General features: G+C 40.7%; 1 protein-coding gene across 1 annotated transcript in view; it reads left to right on the forward strand.

The window, feature by feature from the left end:
* agbl1 (AGBL carboxypeptidase 1) overlaps positions 1-18174 on the forward strand; it is a gene marked incomplete at both ends in the record, with an annotated part of 253412 nt that overhangs the window by 188959 nt on the left and 46279 nt on the right. Inside the window, one exon of the mRNA XM_080027750.1 lies at positions 1780-1960. Coding sequence (XP_079883876.1) covers positions 1780-1960 — 181 coding nt within the window. The remainder of the gene's footprint in view (positions 1-1779; positions 1961-18174) is intronic.

The following is an 18174-nucleotide window of genomic DNA, read 5'->3' on the forward strand; positions in this document are numbered from 1 at the left end:
ACCACAGCAGCCGTTTGCTCATAATCCACAAATATATCTTACCTACAGCAGTCTAATAATGCCGCGTTTACAACAAGACAAAGATTAGGAAGCTACTTGAGTAGTAATTCCATCTGTGAAACTAAAAGGAATGTCCTCAATGGTTATTTGCCTGTTATTTACCCAGTGTAGCATATAGCTTCGGGAGTAGCATCCAGCTTTTGCGCCTATTACACTAACTTTGCTTACATGACAAAGGGTAGGAAGCTATTCCTGTAGAAATCAAACTTGAAGCTAATATTTACACTGGTTTTACATCGGCTGAATGTGCCATTAGCTCACGAGCGAGCTAAGCGGTATGATATCATCCTGCTTTTGCCCCTATTACACTAACTTTCTTTCCCATTGCAGTCTAATAATGCCTCTGTTTTAATACACCTCTACAACCTAAACAAGCTGTAACAGGCACAATATAATACTCATTTCCAATCTCTGATTAAAAAACTTCCTCTCCCAATGTTAGCTTTCCAGATGATGCTTGTTCAGACACAACACCACTCCCCTTATACTGGATAAGTAGCAGAATGTCATTGAGCTCAAACCAAGCCCCAACCTCAGCGATTTTTACTGGCATCCAATAAGCAAGTGACCTACAACTGTAGTAACCAGAAAGTGCCACTGGGGATGGCGCCAAGACGAGCAGTTTTTCTTTGACTCACTTGTTAGATAGGCCGTTTTCAAAGTCTTATTGAACCTATTTACAGCCTGGGCCACAAAACCATTTTAGTCTGTATGTTTAGGTCATATCTCCATGACAACACTGAGGAGGGTGAATTTTTTTGGCCCACGCTAGTTTTTATTCTTTTGGAGGTTAAAATGGATTGGCGCGATCTCTTGAGTGACAGCTCTCCGCCCGTTGTCCCTCACTTTGCCTCGGAGGTATACGTCAGCTATCTCCCTCCCCCCGACGTGACGTCGATTCCCCTTTTCGGCAAGAGGAGTGAGGCGGAGTAAAAATCTCACAAGATGGCTCACAAACCAGGATTATTGGATGCCGTGTGAATAACTGAGGTCAGCCCGGATGCTACATCCATATTATTTACTATCTATGGCTCAAACGACCCTCAATGATCACACACTCTGCCATCTGTTGGTATTCTATCTACACCATTCACACTGTTAATGCAAACAATCGGCAATGATAATTATGATCGTTGCACAGCATCACAATCATCCCTTATGACCTCTGGTAGCAGACATAATGGTCCAGCTGTCACTATTTCCTGACAGAGCTTAATAGATGCTTGTGATGGATGCAGTGTGCCGGTTTCTATTACAAGCCTGATATCCATTATTAATTGATGTCTGTCAGTCATAGGGAATATAGGGACGGCTTTGATTAGTGATTGACGAGTTGCCAATTTATTTCATAGGCATGAATCTCTTTTTATTTTTTTATTTTGTGAAAAGAGACATACCATTGTGAACAAGACAGAGGACAATACTTTGGGCGACACAATAGGAAATGGCAGGAATAGTGAGTGAAAAGAAAGAAACGTGACATCAAAAACAGGCAATTTATACTGTATATTAGGAATCATAATGTTTGTGGGTGTGTGTGTGTGTGTGTGTGTGTGTGTGTGTGTGTGTGTGTGTGTGTGTGTGTGTGTGTGCATGCATGTGAGAGAGTGTGTGCGTGTTTGTGTGGTATGAATCCTGTAACTACTGTAACTGAGCAAGATGCAAAATCTCAACAAACTCTATATTCCTCACACACTGTATCTATTTTCCCCCATGCAGGTAATCGTCCCTGTATAGTACTAACAGGCCGCGTGCATCCCGGTGAGTCCAACGCCAGCTGGGTGATGAAGGGCACCTTGGAGTTCCTGTGTAGCACTGACCCAGTGGCACACAATCTGAGGGAAGCCTTTGTCTTCAAGATCGTCCCCATGCTCAACCCGGACGGAGTCATCAACGGCATGTGAGTGACAGGCATGAACAGTGCTGGAAGAAATCCTCACCACACGTTAATAGCACCTTTCTGACATGCACTGATACCCTTAAATTTTCCGGAGTTTACCCGGATGAGCTGTAGGCCTATGTGAACAAATGTCAGGGTTGTTCAACCCTGACTTTACCCTGGTGGCCCCCTAGTACAAGTCAGCGTCAGGAGCTGGGGATGGGCATAATGTACTGTGTTGGGAGTAACGCGTTACAGGAAGTAATGCATTACTGTAATGCATTACGTTTTGCTGTAACGCGGTAATGTAAGGCATTACAGCAAAAAAAATGGTAATATGTAACTCGGTACAAATCTCAGTAACGCGCGTTACAATGCATTTTAAACCCGAAATTGACTGGTTTGTTGTTTTTATACAAATTGGCCAACACCGCGAGATTCGCAGAGGAGAAAAAAACCCGCGCTAATGTTACTGCTAGAGGAGAAGAAGAGGCGGTCAGTCTCGGAGCAGCCCATGCCCCTCGGAGTGAGTCCCAGCCTGCTGTCAGGGCAGAGAGGAGACACACCTCCGCGTCCAGGCTGCAAATGAATCGCGCTGTTGTTAGGTGCGAAATCGGAGATAGTGTGCCACAAAGCTATTTATGCTGAAGCGGTATTGCTGAATTTAGGAGTTATTTAGAGATATGGCAAGCAAAAAGTTGACGAGTAGGGAGTTAGTGTTCACTCTTTCTACGGCCCCGGTCACGGTGCGTCCATGGGCAGCTTGGTGCAGCCATGCGACACAGCATTATATATATTAATTAGTGGTGGGCCGTTATCGGCGTTAACGTGCTGCGTTAACGCAAAACTCTTATCGGCGATAAAAAAAATATCGCCGTTAATCTCTTATTCCACCTCCTGTTCGGCTCAGGGGAGATGGTTCCCTCCAGGGCCGATGGCTGTTCGCCGTCAGGGTGAACCCCCTTCCGTGTGTTCTCTGGTCGGGTAATAATAGCCGGGGGCCGTTGTTGACACTTGAGGAGCCTTTATTGCAGGAGCGAAGCTTCTCTCACACACCCGCCGCTCTCTCTCTCCATCACTTGCCCACGACACACACCACCTGGCTGCAGGATCGCTAATGTAACACTCAGCGCCAAACCCCCTTCACAAATCTGTCTATTCAATGTTTACTTATGAATGTATCCATGTACGTAACTCTGACATGTACATAACTTAATTTATTGTTAATAATATGGTCTGTTTATAAATTCGGCATATGATTAAAGCATCTAAACGCCCGTAATCATGTTAAACGTTTACTGTTTTTAAGTTATTAATGCCACTCGCTCCCGCAGATACACAGCAGAGGGAGGTCTTATATTCAGCCATTGCTAAAGGGAGTGCTGTATTATGGAACGGCCGCTGTGGTACGAAATTCCAGTCTCAACAATGTTTCCTACACGAAATTATAACTCTAGCGTCTACAGCCCGTTGTTTTCATGTAGTGTAACTTGTGTAATGTGTTACATTATTCAGCTGTTGCCGTGATGTCGATAGACTGTAGGTTGGTGTTGCAGCCAGCTGTTAGGTGAAGCGCTGTCCCACAGGTAAAAGCCATGGACCTATAAAGCCTGTCCAATATTCACTCTAGTCCAGCTTCTTGAAAAGTTTATAAGGACTTTATTATTTATGTAAAAATTATATTTAATGTTTCACTTGAAGCACAAAAGTAATGGCTTTATTTTCTGTTATAGCCTATAGCCTACCCAACAAATTAGTTTTTTCGTTTTTTTTAAGCACAAAAAATGTTGTGATTTTTAGCCTTATATCTGATTAAATTGTTAGAATATTATTTGTTCGCAATAATTAGACACTCGTTCTGATGACGAAATGAAAGCCACCTGGCTTGAGAAACACGTTCTCAAAGACTTACTTTGAGTCATTATTTAGGAGCACACACATATTATGAATGAATTCAAATGAGACATTTTAATCTAGATTAATCTAGATTAATTCCAAAATTAATCTAGATTAAAAAAATTAATCTATGCCCACCTCTAATATTAATATTATCATATTATAATAATAATAATAATAATAATAATAATAATAATAATAATAATGAATAGAAGAAAAAAGGAAATAAAAATGGTGGTGGGTAAAAATAAAATCATAAACGCCTACTGTTTACATGAGTTTTGTGGTGTAGTTCTAGTTCTAGTTTACAACTGTTGGCTTACAACAAAGTGGACATCATTACAAATGGATGGACTGCCCAAGTTATCTGATTAAATAAGTTCAACTCTCTTTCAAAATATCAGGTATTTCATGGAAATTACATAATACAACATGTAACATATGATGTCATAATATGCTAATTAGATGGGAAAATTTACTCCCCAGATAAACTTTAGGTCATTCTCAATATTTGTCTCATTTACACTTTGTCTCTATCTTCAATCCAGAGCCTTCTGAAATTTAAGTGTCAAAATCTAGTATTTTTAAAAATAAAACCCGGGTAAAAGGGTTTGCTTTGATGCAAATTATGAAATCTTTTTTCTTTTTTTTTCTTTTTTTTAAGATATTTTTTGGGCATTTTTATGCTTTATTTGAGAGACAGAGGTGAAATGGGGCAGAGGGGAGTGACATGCAGAGAACGACCGCGGGTGGGAATCGAACCCGGGTCTGCTGCTGGGCCCAGCCCGGGAGGGGGACGCCTTACCAACTGAGCTAAAGGCGCCCCCAAATTTTTAAATCTTAACATAACGGCGGCAGTGATGGTGCGTAAAGGACAGCACAGTTGGCAAGCTCTCCTCAGCACTACAAGTGCTGCAACAAAAAAGCCACAGTAAGAGTTGATCGCTTTGTCGATTCATGCCTCTGACACGTCGACTCCCAACATAATGAGTCGAGGCTTTGAATTCAATGCTGGGGGTGTTGAGCTCTTTGGCGATTTCCCGTGCCTTTTATAGCCTACTATAGTCTCACGCGTTCTCTCTCCCAGCACAAAAACGCACGTCCCAGCTGCTTCAGAGCCCACAACCAGTGTTCCACCCGAAAAAAAGAAAAGAAACAAGGTGGACACAGACCCTTAAGCTGAATGATCGCTCTGGTAACGGGCATTCCCTTACTGGACACCGAATATTAGACCTCACATATAAGACGACCCGACTTTTTACGACCTATTTGTAGGGGAAACCCCCAGTCTTATATTAAAAACATCAACACTGCATGTAAGACTTTTGCATTGGTGAAGTTTGTATTTATCAATGTAGCGAGTTGCGAGACAAGTGCAGGCTGAGCTTTTTTTTCAGCACCCCCTGTTGAGAATATATTCCCGCGGCTATGTGCGCGTCTGTTTTATGTTGGTGAGCCTGAGTAAGTAGCCTATATTTTAGAGAAGTTTCACATCAGGCCAGCCTATTATGTAGCCTGATGATGCGCCGAGTCCGTTTATTTATGTTTTGCCTCTCACCCGGCCGAGAGTCAAGCAGAGTCCGCCCGACAGCATGTCATTCAAATAGGCTGCTGCATCCAAATCATCCCGCAATCACCAATTTGATACCAGAAAAGTTGCCAGCGTGTCTGTTTCTCCCCAGCGCACAGCAAAGGAGATATATATTTAGGCAGGGTTTTTCCTGCATTCAAAAAATTTTGGCGCCCGCCAAAGGAATTTTAGCGCCCCCCAAAGGAAAATCCTCAGCGCCAAAGTGTTTTTTTTTATATATATAGATAAATAAATAAAAATCTACTTAAAACGGCTCCAAATATGTTTCCATTTCCGCGCCATTCCAGTCATATTACTTGCAATCTCAGTTGTAAAAAAAGAAATCAGGTCGGGGATAATCGTTATTAAACTATCATTGTTCCGCTCGCCGGGGCATGCAGGCTTATAAATGCAGCGCACCCTTTCAGCCGTGAGCTCCGCTCGGCCCCTCCCTCACCTGATAGTTTCGCTAACGGCTAGTCCAGAGAGTACGAGGGAGATGTTGCGCATTGCCGGGTGTTTTGAAAAACTTCTAGATGACGAGAATAAAGGTAAAACTAATTGTGTTGTCTGAAAACACTTCAGACTCACAACAAACTAAAATAATGTGCAAGATTTGTCACGCGCGGACACGCGAGTAACATGACATACGCGACAGAGAGACAGAGAGAGAGAAAGAAAAGTGATATAGGCCTACGACCTGATCTGCACCTTTAAACATCCCGACCAATTTGTTTATTCACTTTAAGTCGAGTCATAGTGGTCTATGACCAAGCAATCAATGAATAAGAACACAGGAAGTTTAAAGCTCCTTGACTCCTGCCACCACAACTGTCAACACTACAATGCAACTGCCTATCCAGCCAGCTCCATGACATAAATAAATCATGCCCTTACATTCAATGCTAGCAAAAGACGTGCCCTATCAACACCATTTACAACTGGTTATTTTTATTTTGACATATTTTTATTAAATTATTAAAAATATGTTTCACTTATTTAGCCTATTTCTATTCTCCCTGTTTTCAGTTCAATTAGGCATTTGTTTAAAGTCCAAGGTCATGGTGTTTTTAGAAAAAAACCTTGTTAAAAGTAAAAATAAATGCACAATGTTCTTAAATCAATGATTAACTGTCTTTAATAATCGTGATAACACAATGTGATTACTCAAAATAATCATGATTATGATTTTTTCATAATCGAGCAGCCCTACCTTCTTCCATGGTTTAGATCAATTAGAAACAATTAAAGTATTAAACGGGTAGGCCTAGTCATTATTAGTATTTTGACTTCATATCTACAGGTTGTTTATTGTGATTTCATAAGCGTCAGTGAGCTCCATGGTAACGCAGTGATTGACAGGCTGACTGAAATGCTCTTGAGCTGGACAGAAACTCCCCTCTCCCAACCCAACACCCCTCTTAAAATACACAAACCGATTGCCTTTACTGTCGCGACCCCAAAAAAAGTCGGTCGCGTACTGACCCCCCAAAGGCCCATTCTGAGCCAGGAAAAACCCTGTTTAGGCTACTATTGTTATTATAAAATGTCACGCAAGAGAGACGATAAACAAACATAATGGTCAGTTATCATTTAGATTAGATGGCAAGATGATAAGGCAGATTCTTTGGAACAACTAAAAAAGGCAAAAGTTGATGATAATGTGAACAACTTGTTTGTGCTTTTAAGTCGCCAGAACACAAGAAACAAGTCTTTGAGGCTCAATTTACTTTTTCAATCTACAGTAGTAGGCTCTAGCTCTATTGATATTAATATAAATACCTAAAGATACAGTATTTCTGTTATAAAATGTATTGCACCATGAGCCATAACTGTGACAATTATATTATATAGCCTACTTTTGTTAGCCTTAAGCCTAGCTCAGTCATTAAGCCATACCATGTCACCACATGCTGTGTAATGAGCTGCATTGAACACAAGAAGATCTATTAAGAACACCAAATCCATATTTCCTGTTATTTTGGTGAAAGTAATGTAAAAGTAGTGTAATGCCTTACAATTCAAAGACAGTAATATTGTAATGTAACTAACTACTTTGAAATGACAGTAACAAGTCATAAATACCGCATTACGCTTTTGAAGTAACTTGCCCAACACTGATGGTGAATGTGAATGTGTCTCATACCTACAACCTGCTGCTGAGTGCTGCATCTCTGAAAGGGTAGATCTGGATATTCTCCAGGTCAGATTATCAGACAATTTTATGGAGTCTGAAAGGGGCTCTTTTGACTCAACTTTGGGCTATCCGAAATATAAGAAATAATCAGTGATAATACTGAGTTACAGTATCATCCTAAACCGTCTCTCTATCCATTGTGTGATCATGCAATGCAAGTTTGCAATTGTTTCTGATTTTAAAAACTACCTGACCAGAATGCCACTTAGTTCGGAATTTTTCAAAAGTAGCACATGACAGAAAAAGCAAAACAATCACATCAGTGAATAATCATTGAGTTTATGTTTATGAATGAAGATAAGAGATTATGCCTCTTGGGATACAGCGCGGATGAACAAAGAATGATGATTACAGTAGGTGCTTGATTGTTCATTGTGCTAGACAGAATGACAGATTAAGCAATTCAATATTAATCATCACCTCCACTTCCAGTCACTGTTTTAATAAAACTTGTAAAGAAAGAGACATAAATTCACCAGCAGAAGATAGAAGAGAATTCAGTAGCGAACTCAGACCAACCAACCCCCCCCCCCCCTCCCCCCAAACACTGAGAAACGCACACGTCAGGTGCCGATACAGCCAACACAGCCACATACAAAATATAGGCTAAAATCACAGTATATACACTAATGCATAACAGAAGAGCTTGACAGTTGATCTTCAACAACCACAGAGCAGCGCACTGCACACACCACTGTTATTTATCCTACACCAGATAGACTACTGCACCATCACCATCAGATATTTCATGTCACTTGACAACTGTTTGCAAACGCTTAACACAATACAAAACAAGCATCCAGTTATTGTAGTAGGGTTCACCGGATGCTTGCCCAACTTCAACGGATTAAATTTAGTATAGCGATTACCAGTGCGCCGCCTTCACTTCAATAACAAAAATGAAACATGCAAGAAGGGTCTTTTATGCCAAATATTTCACAACAGCCAATCCAACCAGCATATTAAGAAGAAGTGTAGTTGAGAGTTGGTTCCCATATCATGCTTAGAAAGCGGCATCAACAATGAAAAACAGCATCACCTACTGCCCAAGTCCCAGCAATATAGGCTACAACGACCATAACAAACAAACTCCACAAAATAACGTTATCTCTTCACAGATAGACACAGCCATCACTTGTAGAGGAAATCCATCCTCGGATCCTATAAGCCATTAAGGCTGTTAAAATCCGTGATGTGCCATGTAATGTTCCTTCACAGGTTTAAAAAGCAGTCACGGCCAGCAACTGAAGCGATCGAGACCGGAAAAGCCCGACCATTAATGATAAGTTAGTATTGAATGTTTATTATTTATATCCTAATAAACCAGTATTAACTAACTTGTAACACCGGGGTCTAATTGTAACCTTTCTCTTCATAAAGAAATCTCCCCTCTCCCTACGGTTACCTCTAAGAGGACACGAACCCCAGCCGCAGCGGCGAAAGGGCAGGGTTCAGCCTCCAGACTACCAGGGATACTTTTAAATAAAGGAAATGTTCAATAACTACCATGGTATTCAGCGTTTTACTTCATCAGAACCCCTTCATCCTTATGATGAGGCCGGTTTCTGTGTAGTATAAACCCTTTTATCTTTGCTTCAGAAAATCCCGTATTTCCTCTTAAGTTTGTTACCAGAAAATAAACCCTTTATTTATTATATAAGCTAGAAGACTTACGTAATTGTCTCATCCACCACTCTCCGACGGAAGATATCCTCCACAAGTTATTAAATTCAGTGTTATGCAACCTATGCTTTTTAACCCCGCTTCCTAAAAACAGAACATATATACTATTTCAGAATTTAAACGCTCGCGTTAAACTCGGGGAGGAATTAGAGCATATTCTCTCCTTACAGAGAGGTTAGTTTTATGAGGTTGTGTGTGTTTTAAATCAGTAATGTGCCGTAGTGTGGAATCAAATTGTACTTACCTCCCCAAGGACGAAACCATCTCTTTTGAAGAAAAAACCTATACCTAAAGTTCTACTGTTCCAGCTATAAACTAATTCAAACTGAGGCTTTACAACATTTAAGGGATTGTATTTACAAAATACAAGAGAGTATATGAATATGACATAAAATGGACAAGAAAGGAAAATAAAAGAGGTTATATGCCTATTGACTCATTCAATAGAGTTCTTTTTCCCCTAATAGATAACTTGGTATATTTTTCCCAATTTGCCAAAACACAAGATAATCAGAGTTATTGCATGCTCTCTAATTTAGTCTTGTGCCTATCCCTGATCTAAACAACCTCGAAATCTTAAAAATAATAAGGACTTAAGGGAAATTGCCACAACAGAGGAGCCATTGTACCCAATATTCCGTTAATTCCATTCACCATTCTATGAGATTTCCTAGTCTATCATTCCCATCTAAAGTTTAAGAATTTTACCAAGTCATCTGTGTTTCAAGAGTTTTAGGGTGTATTCACACATGCCGTGTTTAGTTCAGTTGAAACGAACTCAGATGCACTTCCGCCTTCGGTGCGCATCTTTCAGACAGGTGTGAATACAGCAATCGCACTCGGGGGCGGACCAAACAAACGCTCCGAGACCCAGTTGAAGAGGTGGTCTCGATGCGCTTCAAAACGTACTCTGCTGCAGTTCGTTTGTTGTGTGAATTTGGCCGGACTCGATCCGACCCAATTGCAGGAAGCACTGTGCCTTTTCTTTTTTAATAAATCGCTGTCAGCTTCACATTATAGGAAAGTGTTGTTGTCGCCATTGTTAGGAAGATTAGTTGTGGTTTGACCGGGAGCCCCGAGCGAATATATTACATTTGATAGACAGGACGCGTAAACATGCTGATGTGTTCAGCGATCAGATGAAGGAGAGGGGAGCGTCTCCCGCACAGTGACAACAGGTTCACGCTGCGCTTTGTATGAAGTGCGTGTTTTTACTTTGCATCCCATGTTACGGTACCGTCAATACTACCCCTGTGTCAGTTTGGAGCTGAGCCGCGCCGAACTCACACCCAGCTGACACACGGCTAATTCAGCTGTGTCAGCTTGAGCCTATTCCTCGCGAGCCGCGCGTCCAGCAGCAAAAATACAGTAAATATTATGTTTCACATCGTATAGGCTACAAGCCATATTATAACCATATGAAACAACACTAATTTGATGTTTTTTTAAATTTTATTTATAGGCTAGATGTTGGCCTATTTATTTATTTATTTATTATTTTTAACCCCATATCGGATCAGTTATATATTTCGCAGTTTTTACTTCGTTTTACCTGCTTCTCTCCACCCCAGAATGTCTGTCCAATGAATGAATGACCTCAGATCACGTGTGGTTTTGCTTCGTGATGCTGGTTCACTTGCAAAAGGGGCAATATGAAAGTGGACCACACCAAACAAAAAAAATCTAAACTCTATTTGGTCTGGACCAAAGCAAGTGAACTAGCGGACTTTCCCAGTGTGAATACACCCTTAAAGAAGTGTTTTAAAAGACTCTGCCTCTAAGTACTTCGAAGTCCAAAATCTTTCAGAGTATTTTGGACTCACAAAGTTTTCTAAGTTTGTCTTCTGCCTCCATGGTTGAAGGGACAGATAGAGTGTGCTGGAACAGAGAGTGACAAACTATACAATAGTGCCCAGTTCTGCTCCAAACGTGCGGTTATATATAAACGTGTATATATAAACGTTACATATATAAACGTGTATATATAAACGTTACATATAAATATATATATTTTTATACTATATATAGTGAACTGAGGACCAATGAGACTTGGGAGAGGGAGGAGTGACAAAGGAGCAGCTGCACGGGGGACCCAGGTAGCCCCCTCCCTCTACTCCTTCCTATGGCCATATGGTCCTCCCCCCTTCCTCTGGTCAGCTTTAACCTGATGAGCATTCCCCTTCTATTCTGTTTCATTAAACATTTCCTACTTTTACTTGTGACAAAAATAAATTTCACAAGATATGCACAAGTAAAAAGTTGCATCATGGTAACTTGTTCCGCTCTGTGCTAACTGTTAGCCAGTCATAGCGTCGTAGTTACAGTCAGTGAAGTGCCGCAAAAAAACGTTGTCAGCCCATCCAGCTTATGTGTAGTATTCCTGTCGAAACTATATCTAAACTATGTTAAACGATCACCTTTAAAAAGCCACGCTAGATCAGCAGCGGGAGCAGTAGGTTGTGTGAAAGCAATGGCCACATTAGTTCAAACCACAATGCTTATAGCCCGCCGAAGTTTCAAACTTTGCTGATGACATCACGGGGGACTAGCGGCTGAGATATAGAGCTGTTAAGCGGAAGTGTCTTACTTCCGGGACATGGGACCTCTCGGCTCGAAAAATTACAACAGTAGTCAATGGAAAGAAATTTATTATTTTCTGGTCCCAGTCATGAAATGCCTTCGATTACACATATGTTTTGTATGGATTTAGATGGTATTTTTCCGTGCAAAGAATGGAACAATTTAGCGAGTAGAAGCTGGATACGGTCAGGTTTTGTGCAGAGCGCTTTTGTGGACTACAGCTCTTCGCTGCTCTTGACACTTATGATATACGTCACCACCACTCGCACCCGCTTAGCTCAGAAACATGGCTGTGTCTTTAATGCACTTTACCGCCTTCTTTCAATGACAAGACAAAAGTCTTCAGCGTGGCGAAAACCACTACACAAGTGGACATGTGGAGAGTTTCAATTTCTCGAGTGGGGAGATTGTTGGCATTGTCCACGCCAGCCATTAGCATTAGCATTAGCACTGTCAGTCGAGAAGTGGAGGGAATGTGTTGAGGTGACGTCACAGAGGCGACAAGACTTGTAGTTGTTCTCGTAAATTTTTTTCAAAAGCCTAGTCTCATATTACAAGGTAACCGCCTGAACCATGAGCCACATAACATATATACACAAAAACACATGCATAAATTTACAGTAGGCCTACATGTGGTTTTAATACAGTGCTGAATGATGACATAATAATCTGAGATTGTTCTTGATTACTCCAGCATGAAAAATAAGGCTTTGTCATAATTTTTAGTTTTTTAGGCTCTGTGGTGAGCAGAATATGACGTTGGCATGCCTACAGGAACTGAATGCGGTGGTTTTCTATTCCAGTGACCTCATGTACATCTTGCATTAGTTCGCCATCCAGATAGTTTTGGTTTCATTTGTCCAAGTTTCAAGATATTGTGTGAGATTTTTGCATTGAAAACAGTCAATAGGTTTACTGAAGACTCATAAGAGATGGTCATTTTGAATGTTAAGTTTTGAGCAGCCTTTCTTCCTGTTGTGTCTAGACTTCACATCCTGTTTCTGCTGACGATAAAAACTGTATGACGACATGACACGAACAATGTGCCTTCCAAATGCACTGTCCTTGACCAAAAGCATCTCTATTTACCTCACATTGACTCTTTCACAGAACATTCATTTATTTTGCTCTGTGTGTGTGTGTGTGTGTGTGTGTGTGTGTGTGTTCGTGCAAGTGTGTGTGTGTGTGTTTGTGCAAGTGTGTGTGTGTGTGTGTGTGTGTGTGATACAAGTCTAATAACACCACTTTGACATTTTTGCAGGAATTAAGCTGGACACAACAGGGGTTGCATCAGCTTTCTCTCCATCTCTCTTTTTTCTCCTCGGTCTCCCTTTCTCTGGTCAATCCTGAGCTTGAAATTGATTTGAAACTGAAACAGTGTTGAAAAAGAATCGACACAGCTATTTATTTCAAATGGCATCGCCTGTTGGTTTGTGTGTATTCTGGTCCTCAGAGCCACATGAGACATAAAGTATGTGAAAACTAAACCAAAAAAATTGAGACAGGCGTATTTTCTAGATTCATTGCGAAAAAAGTTATATATTCGCAGTGATTCTTTTTTTAAATGTGCAACTTTAAAGTTGGATATATCGGATATATTTAATAAGGAGAGACTACATGCCTTTTATCACAGAGAAAATGCCTTTTTCCCGCGGCTCCTTTTTTTCTATTTTATTTCTCCAGAGTGGCCCTAATACACCGTTGTGTTATTTAATTTTATGTGCAGAATACACTATCAACTATAAGCATAGGGCGAAATTTAAAAAAAGATTCCTCTTATGTATGTAGTTCCAAGGTCTATATAGCTGTACATGTATCTGATCTTTAATATGTCCACTTAGGGGCAGCTCAAGACGCTGAATACAAACACCAGTAATTTCTTGTTATGTACAGTCATATGAAAAAGTTTGGGAACCCCTCTCAGCCGGCATTATAATTGACTCTGCTTTCACAAAAAAAAGATAAAAGTGGTATGTCTTTCATTTACCAGGAACAGCTAAGTACTGGGATGTTTTCCAAACAGAGATTTTTTGAAAAGCAGTATTTAGTTTTATGAAATTAAATAAAATGTGAAAAACTGGCTGTGCAAAAATATGGGAACCCTTGTGGTTTTGCTGATTTTAATGCATGTAACAGCATGTAAAACTGAGGACTTTAAACACAAAATTGGTTGGATTATGTTGTTAAGCCTTCAACCTCATATAAAGGTCTGTTTAATCATGAGAAAAGGTATTTTAGGTGCCTAAATCCAAGTTGCACTTCTCTTTGACTCTCTGCAGAAGTGAGACAGAATGGGATCATCAAAACAGCTCCCAAAACATCTAAAAAACAAAGATTATTCATTGTCATGGTTTAGGGGAAGGCTACAAGAAGCTTTCCCAAAGGTTTCAATTGTCAATTTCTACTGTAAGGAATGTTGTCAGGGAATGGAAGGACACAGGCACAGTTGAAGTTAAACCCTGGTCTAGCAGACCAAGAAAAGTACAAGAGCGGCATATGCGGCGGATTGTGAGAATAGTTGCACACAACCCACAGATCACCTCCAAAGACCTGCAAGAACATCTGGCTGCAGATGGTGTATCTGTACATGGTTCAACAATTCAGTGCAATTTGCACCAAAACATCTACGGCCGGGTGATGAGAAGGAAGCCCTTTCTGCGCCCACGCCACAGATACAGTTGCATGGAGTATGCAAAAGCTCATTTAGACAAGCCAGATTCATATTGGAAGAAAATGCTTTGGACTGGTGAGACAAAAAATAAGTTATTTGGTCATTATAAAAAGTGCTTTACGTGGCGAAAGGAGAAAACTGCATTCCAAGTAAAACACCTGCTACCTACTTTCAAATTTGGTGGAGGTTCAATCATGCTGTGGCCACTTCAGGGACTGGGGCCCTGGTTAAATTGGATAGTCGGATGAATTCAACCCAGTTTCAACAGATTATTCAGGATAATGTTCAAGCATCAGTCACAAAGTTGAAGTTGCGCAGGGGTTGGATATTCCAACAAGACAATGATCCTTAACACAGTTCAAATTCCTGCAGAGGGAAAAGTACAATGTTCTGATATGGCCGTCGCAGTCCAATGACTTAAATATCATCGACAATCTGGGATGATTTGAAGCAGGCTTTCCATGCTCGGCAGCCATCACATTTAACTGAACTGGATCGCTTTAGTATGTAAGAATGTTAAAAATACCTACATTCAGGATCCAGACACTCATCACAGGCTACCAGAGGCGTCTAGAGGCTGTTATTTTTGCAAAAGGAGGCTCAACTAAGTACTGATGACTAGGGGTGTAACGGTACACTAAAGTCACGGTTCGGTACGTACCTCGGTTTTGAAGTCACGGTACGGTACAGTACGGTACGGTTCATAGTTAAGGGAGAATGAACAGCTTTAGCTGTCAGTAACTAGCTGACAGTATGTAACATACAAATAAAATGCATAACAAATATAAAAATACTGCTGCAATTCTCCAATAAATAAAATACTTATTAAATACTAGTGTAGGTTCAGTATAAACTAAAATTGCAATGAAAAAATATACAGTAGGCTATTAATGGGTCTTTTTAACTTTAAAAAAAGTTGCAGCTCTCTTAACCCATTGATGACTATGGTAATCTAGGATGCATGTCCTTAATGCCTGAGGGTTTTCTGAAAAAATAGTATGAATTGTCAAGTCTACCAAAACCTTAATATCTAAGCCTGCGTAACACATAGAAACATGAAATAAAATACATTTAAAAGTTAAGGTTCACAGGTTTTATTTAAACATGCTCCCTTAGCGCTTACAGACCAACACATTTTTCTAAAAATCGTCAAAATTAGATGGGGGAGAAAATAAATAAATAAATAATATAAAATATTTAAAAATAATGTGCTAAATGAGATTATAATCCTGCTTCCTTTTAGCATGGATAGTAGTGACTGAGTGTGCAGTGGAGGGATAAAGATAGACAGATATAGGAAGGAGAAGATCGCTTTATTTTATCATTTAGTTCAGTTATCACTGGCACCATAGATCCGACTTCCCAGTACAACTGGAAGGCAGACTGACTCCTGCTGTCGGGAGCCGATCAGCTGGTCCAAACGGCTGTATACCACGGAGATGAAAACGAAACTGAAACTTAACTATCGCCTGGCTGGGCTGAATTTGAGTTGGAGCAGCAAAATATAGCCTAAATTCATAAATATTGTTAATAAATAGATGCAATGTGTTGTGTGATTTTCGTCAGTAGCCTATAGTAGACCTAGATTCTGCGCTCCGAACGCCACTAACTGTTCTGTAATACACTATCGCCCCGTATTTTTTTTTTAAATTATTTATTTATTTTGGTGCCTTCTAAAATGCATGTTCAACGTGTTGCCGCATAGGCGATCGCAGTGAAACAACCGACGTTGTTCCAAACGTCTATCACTGTTTTCATGATTCACCTGGAATCTTAAGTTATCTCTCAAACGGGATTTGAATAACAGGGGGGCGCCTGCAAGCTCCGGTTTCCTGTTGACTTTCGTCATGCAGTTCGCTCTCTGTTCGATAGCACTGTATAACATCTTTATTTGCACTACTGATAGACTGTAAACGAGGGTTACTATAACTGCTAATAGTGATGCAAACGGAACACTAGAGTGGAGAGCTGTTTATCTCTTGCTCTGACTGCTGCGTGAGAACTCGGCCGCCTGTCAGTGCTCTGGGACGGGGGGAGTGGCCGCGGAGTCACCCGCTGCTCGTTTAGAAGTTAAGAGCGATACATGCTTTAGCGACAGCCAGGGTCTCCAAAAGTCGCCAATAACACCAGAAGAAGCGGCTAGATTGGTCGCTTATTTTGAAAAAAGAGTCGCCAGAGGGGTCTGAAAAGTCGCTAAATATAGTGACAAAGTTGCTAAGTTAGCAACACTGCCTGACCCTCATGCTCACCATGGACATAAGAGACTCTCAATCCTGGCTGCTACTGCGCACGTGCGAGCCGAGCCGGAGGCTAAATGGTCCGGGGGAACTCCGACGACAAGTTTTAAGTTCCACACAGCAAAACAAGCCTGTACATTCGCCATATAACGCTATGTACGCCACGAACGGACCGCGGTCCACCTCTGTAACACCAAATACGTGCCTGTACCGTCACGGTACGGTACAAATACATGTACCGTTACACCCCTACTGATGACATTTTTCTTTTGGGGTGCCCAAATTTATGCACCAGTCAAATTTTGTTATGATGCTTATTGCATATTTTCTATTATTCCAATAAACAAAATTACACCGCTGAATTGCTTCTGTTTACCTAAGGTATGTCATATATGTAAAGGAATTTGCTTCTTTGAAATCCCAGCTAATGATTAACAAAAATCCCCAAAATTAGAAGGGGGTCCCAAACTTTTTCATATGACTGTATGTGATTGTAAGCCGACTATCTCTAGTTTATCTCTATTTTATTTTTTAGGAGTAAACAATGATTCCTCTCTGAACTTCTAGAGACATAATATCTCTTTCAAACACAGACACACATGAAAACTATATTACATTCATAGTTCTATTAATTTGCACTTGGTAACATGAAAATGATGTTCACCTGCATCCATATTCTGTCAAAATGTAAGTTAATTATAGCCTGGCTCCGCCCGCCTACCTACTTCCGCTCAATTTTCATTTCACTTCAGTAGTCAGTCTGGGAGTGGGGTGTGTTAGTGCGATTCTGCTCGTCCAAATTTTTGGCGGTCCAATCAGCGATCAGAGCGAGTGGCTGAGAACAATGACGTCGAGGTCGCGCTCCAGTTTCAGTTGAATGCTGCGTTCCTTTATACTCGGAACTCGGAAATTTCCGACTTGGTAGTTCCGAGTTGCGACCTGTCTGTGTTCCAGTGCATCTGCTCGGGAAAGTATGGACGCCTACAACCTTTCTCATCCAAATAACTAAACGTTAGGCTCTAGCAAGTTACCGTTGCCAGGTACCGGTAGATCCATAGACTAAGGATTCCTATAGTGAAGTCGGAAATTTCCTATTTCCCTGTACAACTGAAACGCACCGTCAGAAGCCGGCTCATGACATACGTCTGACCAAATGTGATGTGATTGGTTGGCTAATCCAGAGTGGCACTGGGCAGATCCAATAGTTTTAAACTTCAACAGACACCCTTCTCCAAGTGAGTGAACGTTTGCCAATTACAGCACTTCCAGACCTTCTGTACAAATGAAATGAAGTACTATGGTCTGGTTGGACCAGGCAAAGTTAATTATACACCTTAGGGTCAATAAAATGCAACATAGGGTAACAACTTATATACTGATTAATTTTGAAACCCATAAGAC

This window comes from Ammodytes marinus (assembly GCF_949987685.1).
Source record: "Ammodytes marinus genome assembly, chromosome: 5".
NCBI lineage: Eukaryota > Metazoa > Chordata > Actinopteri > Uranoscopiformes > Ammodytidae > Ammodytes > Ammodytes marinus.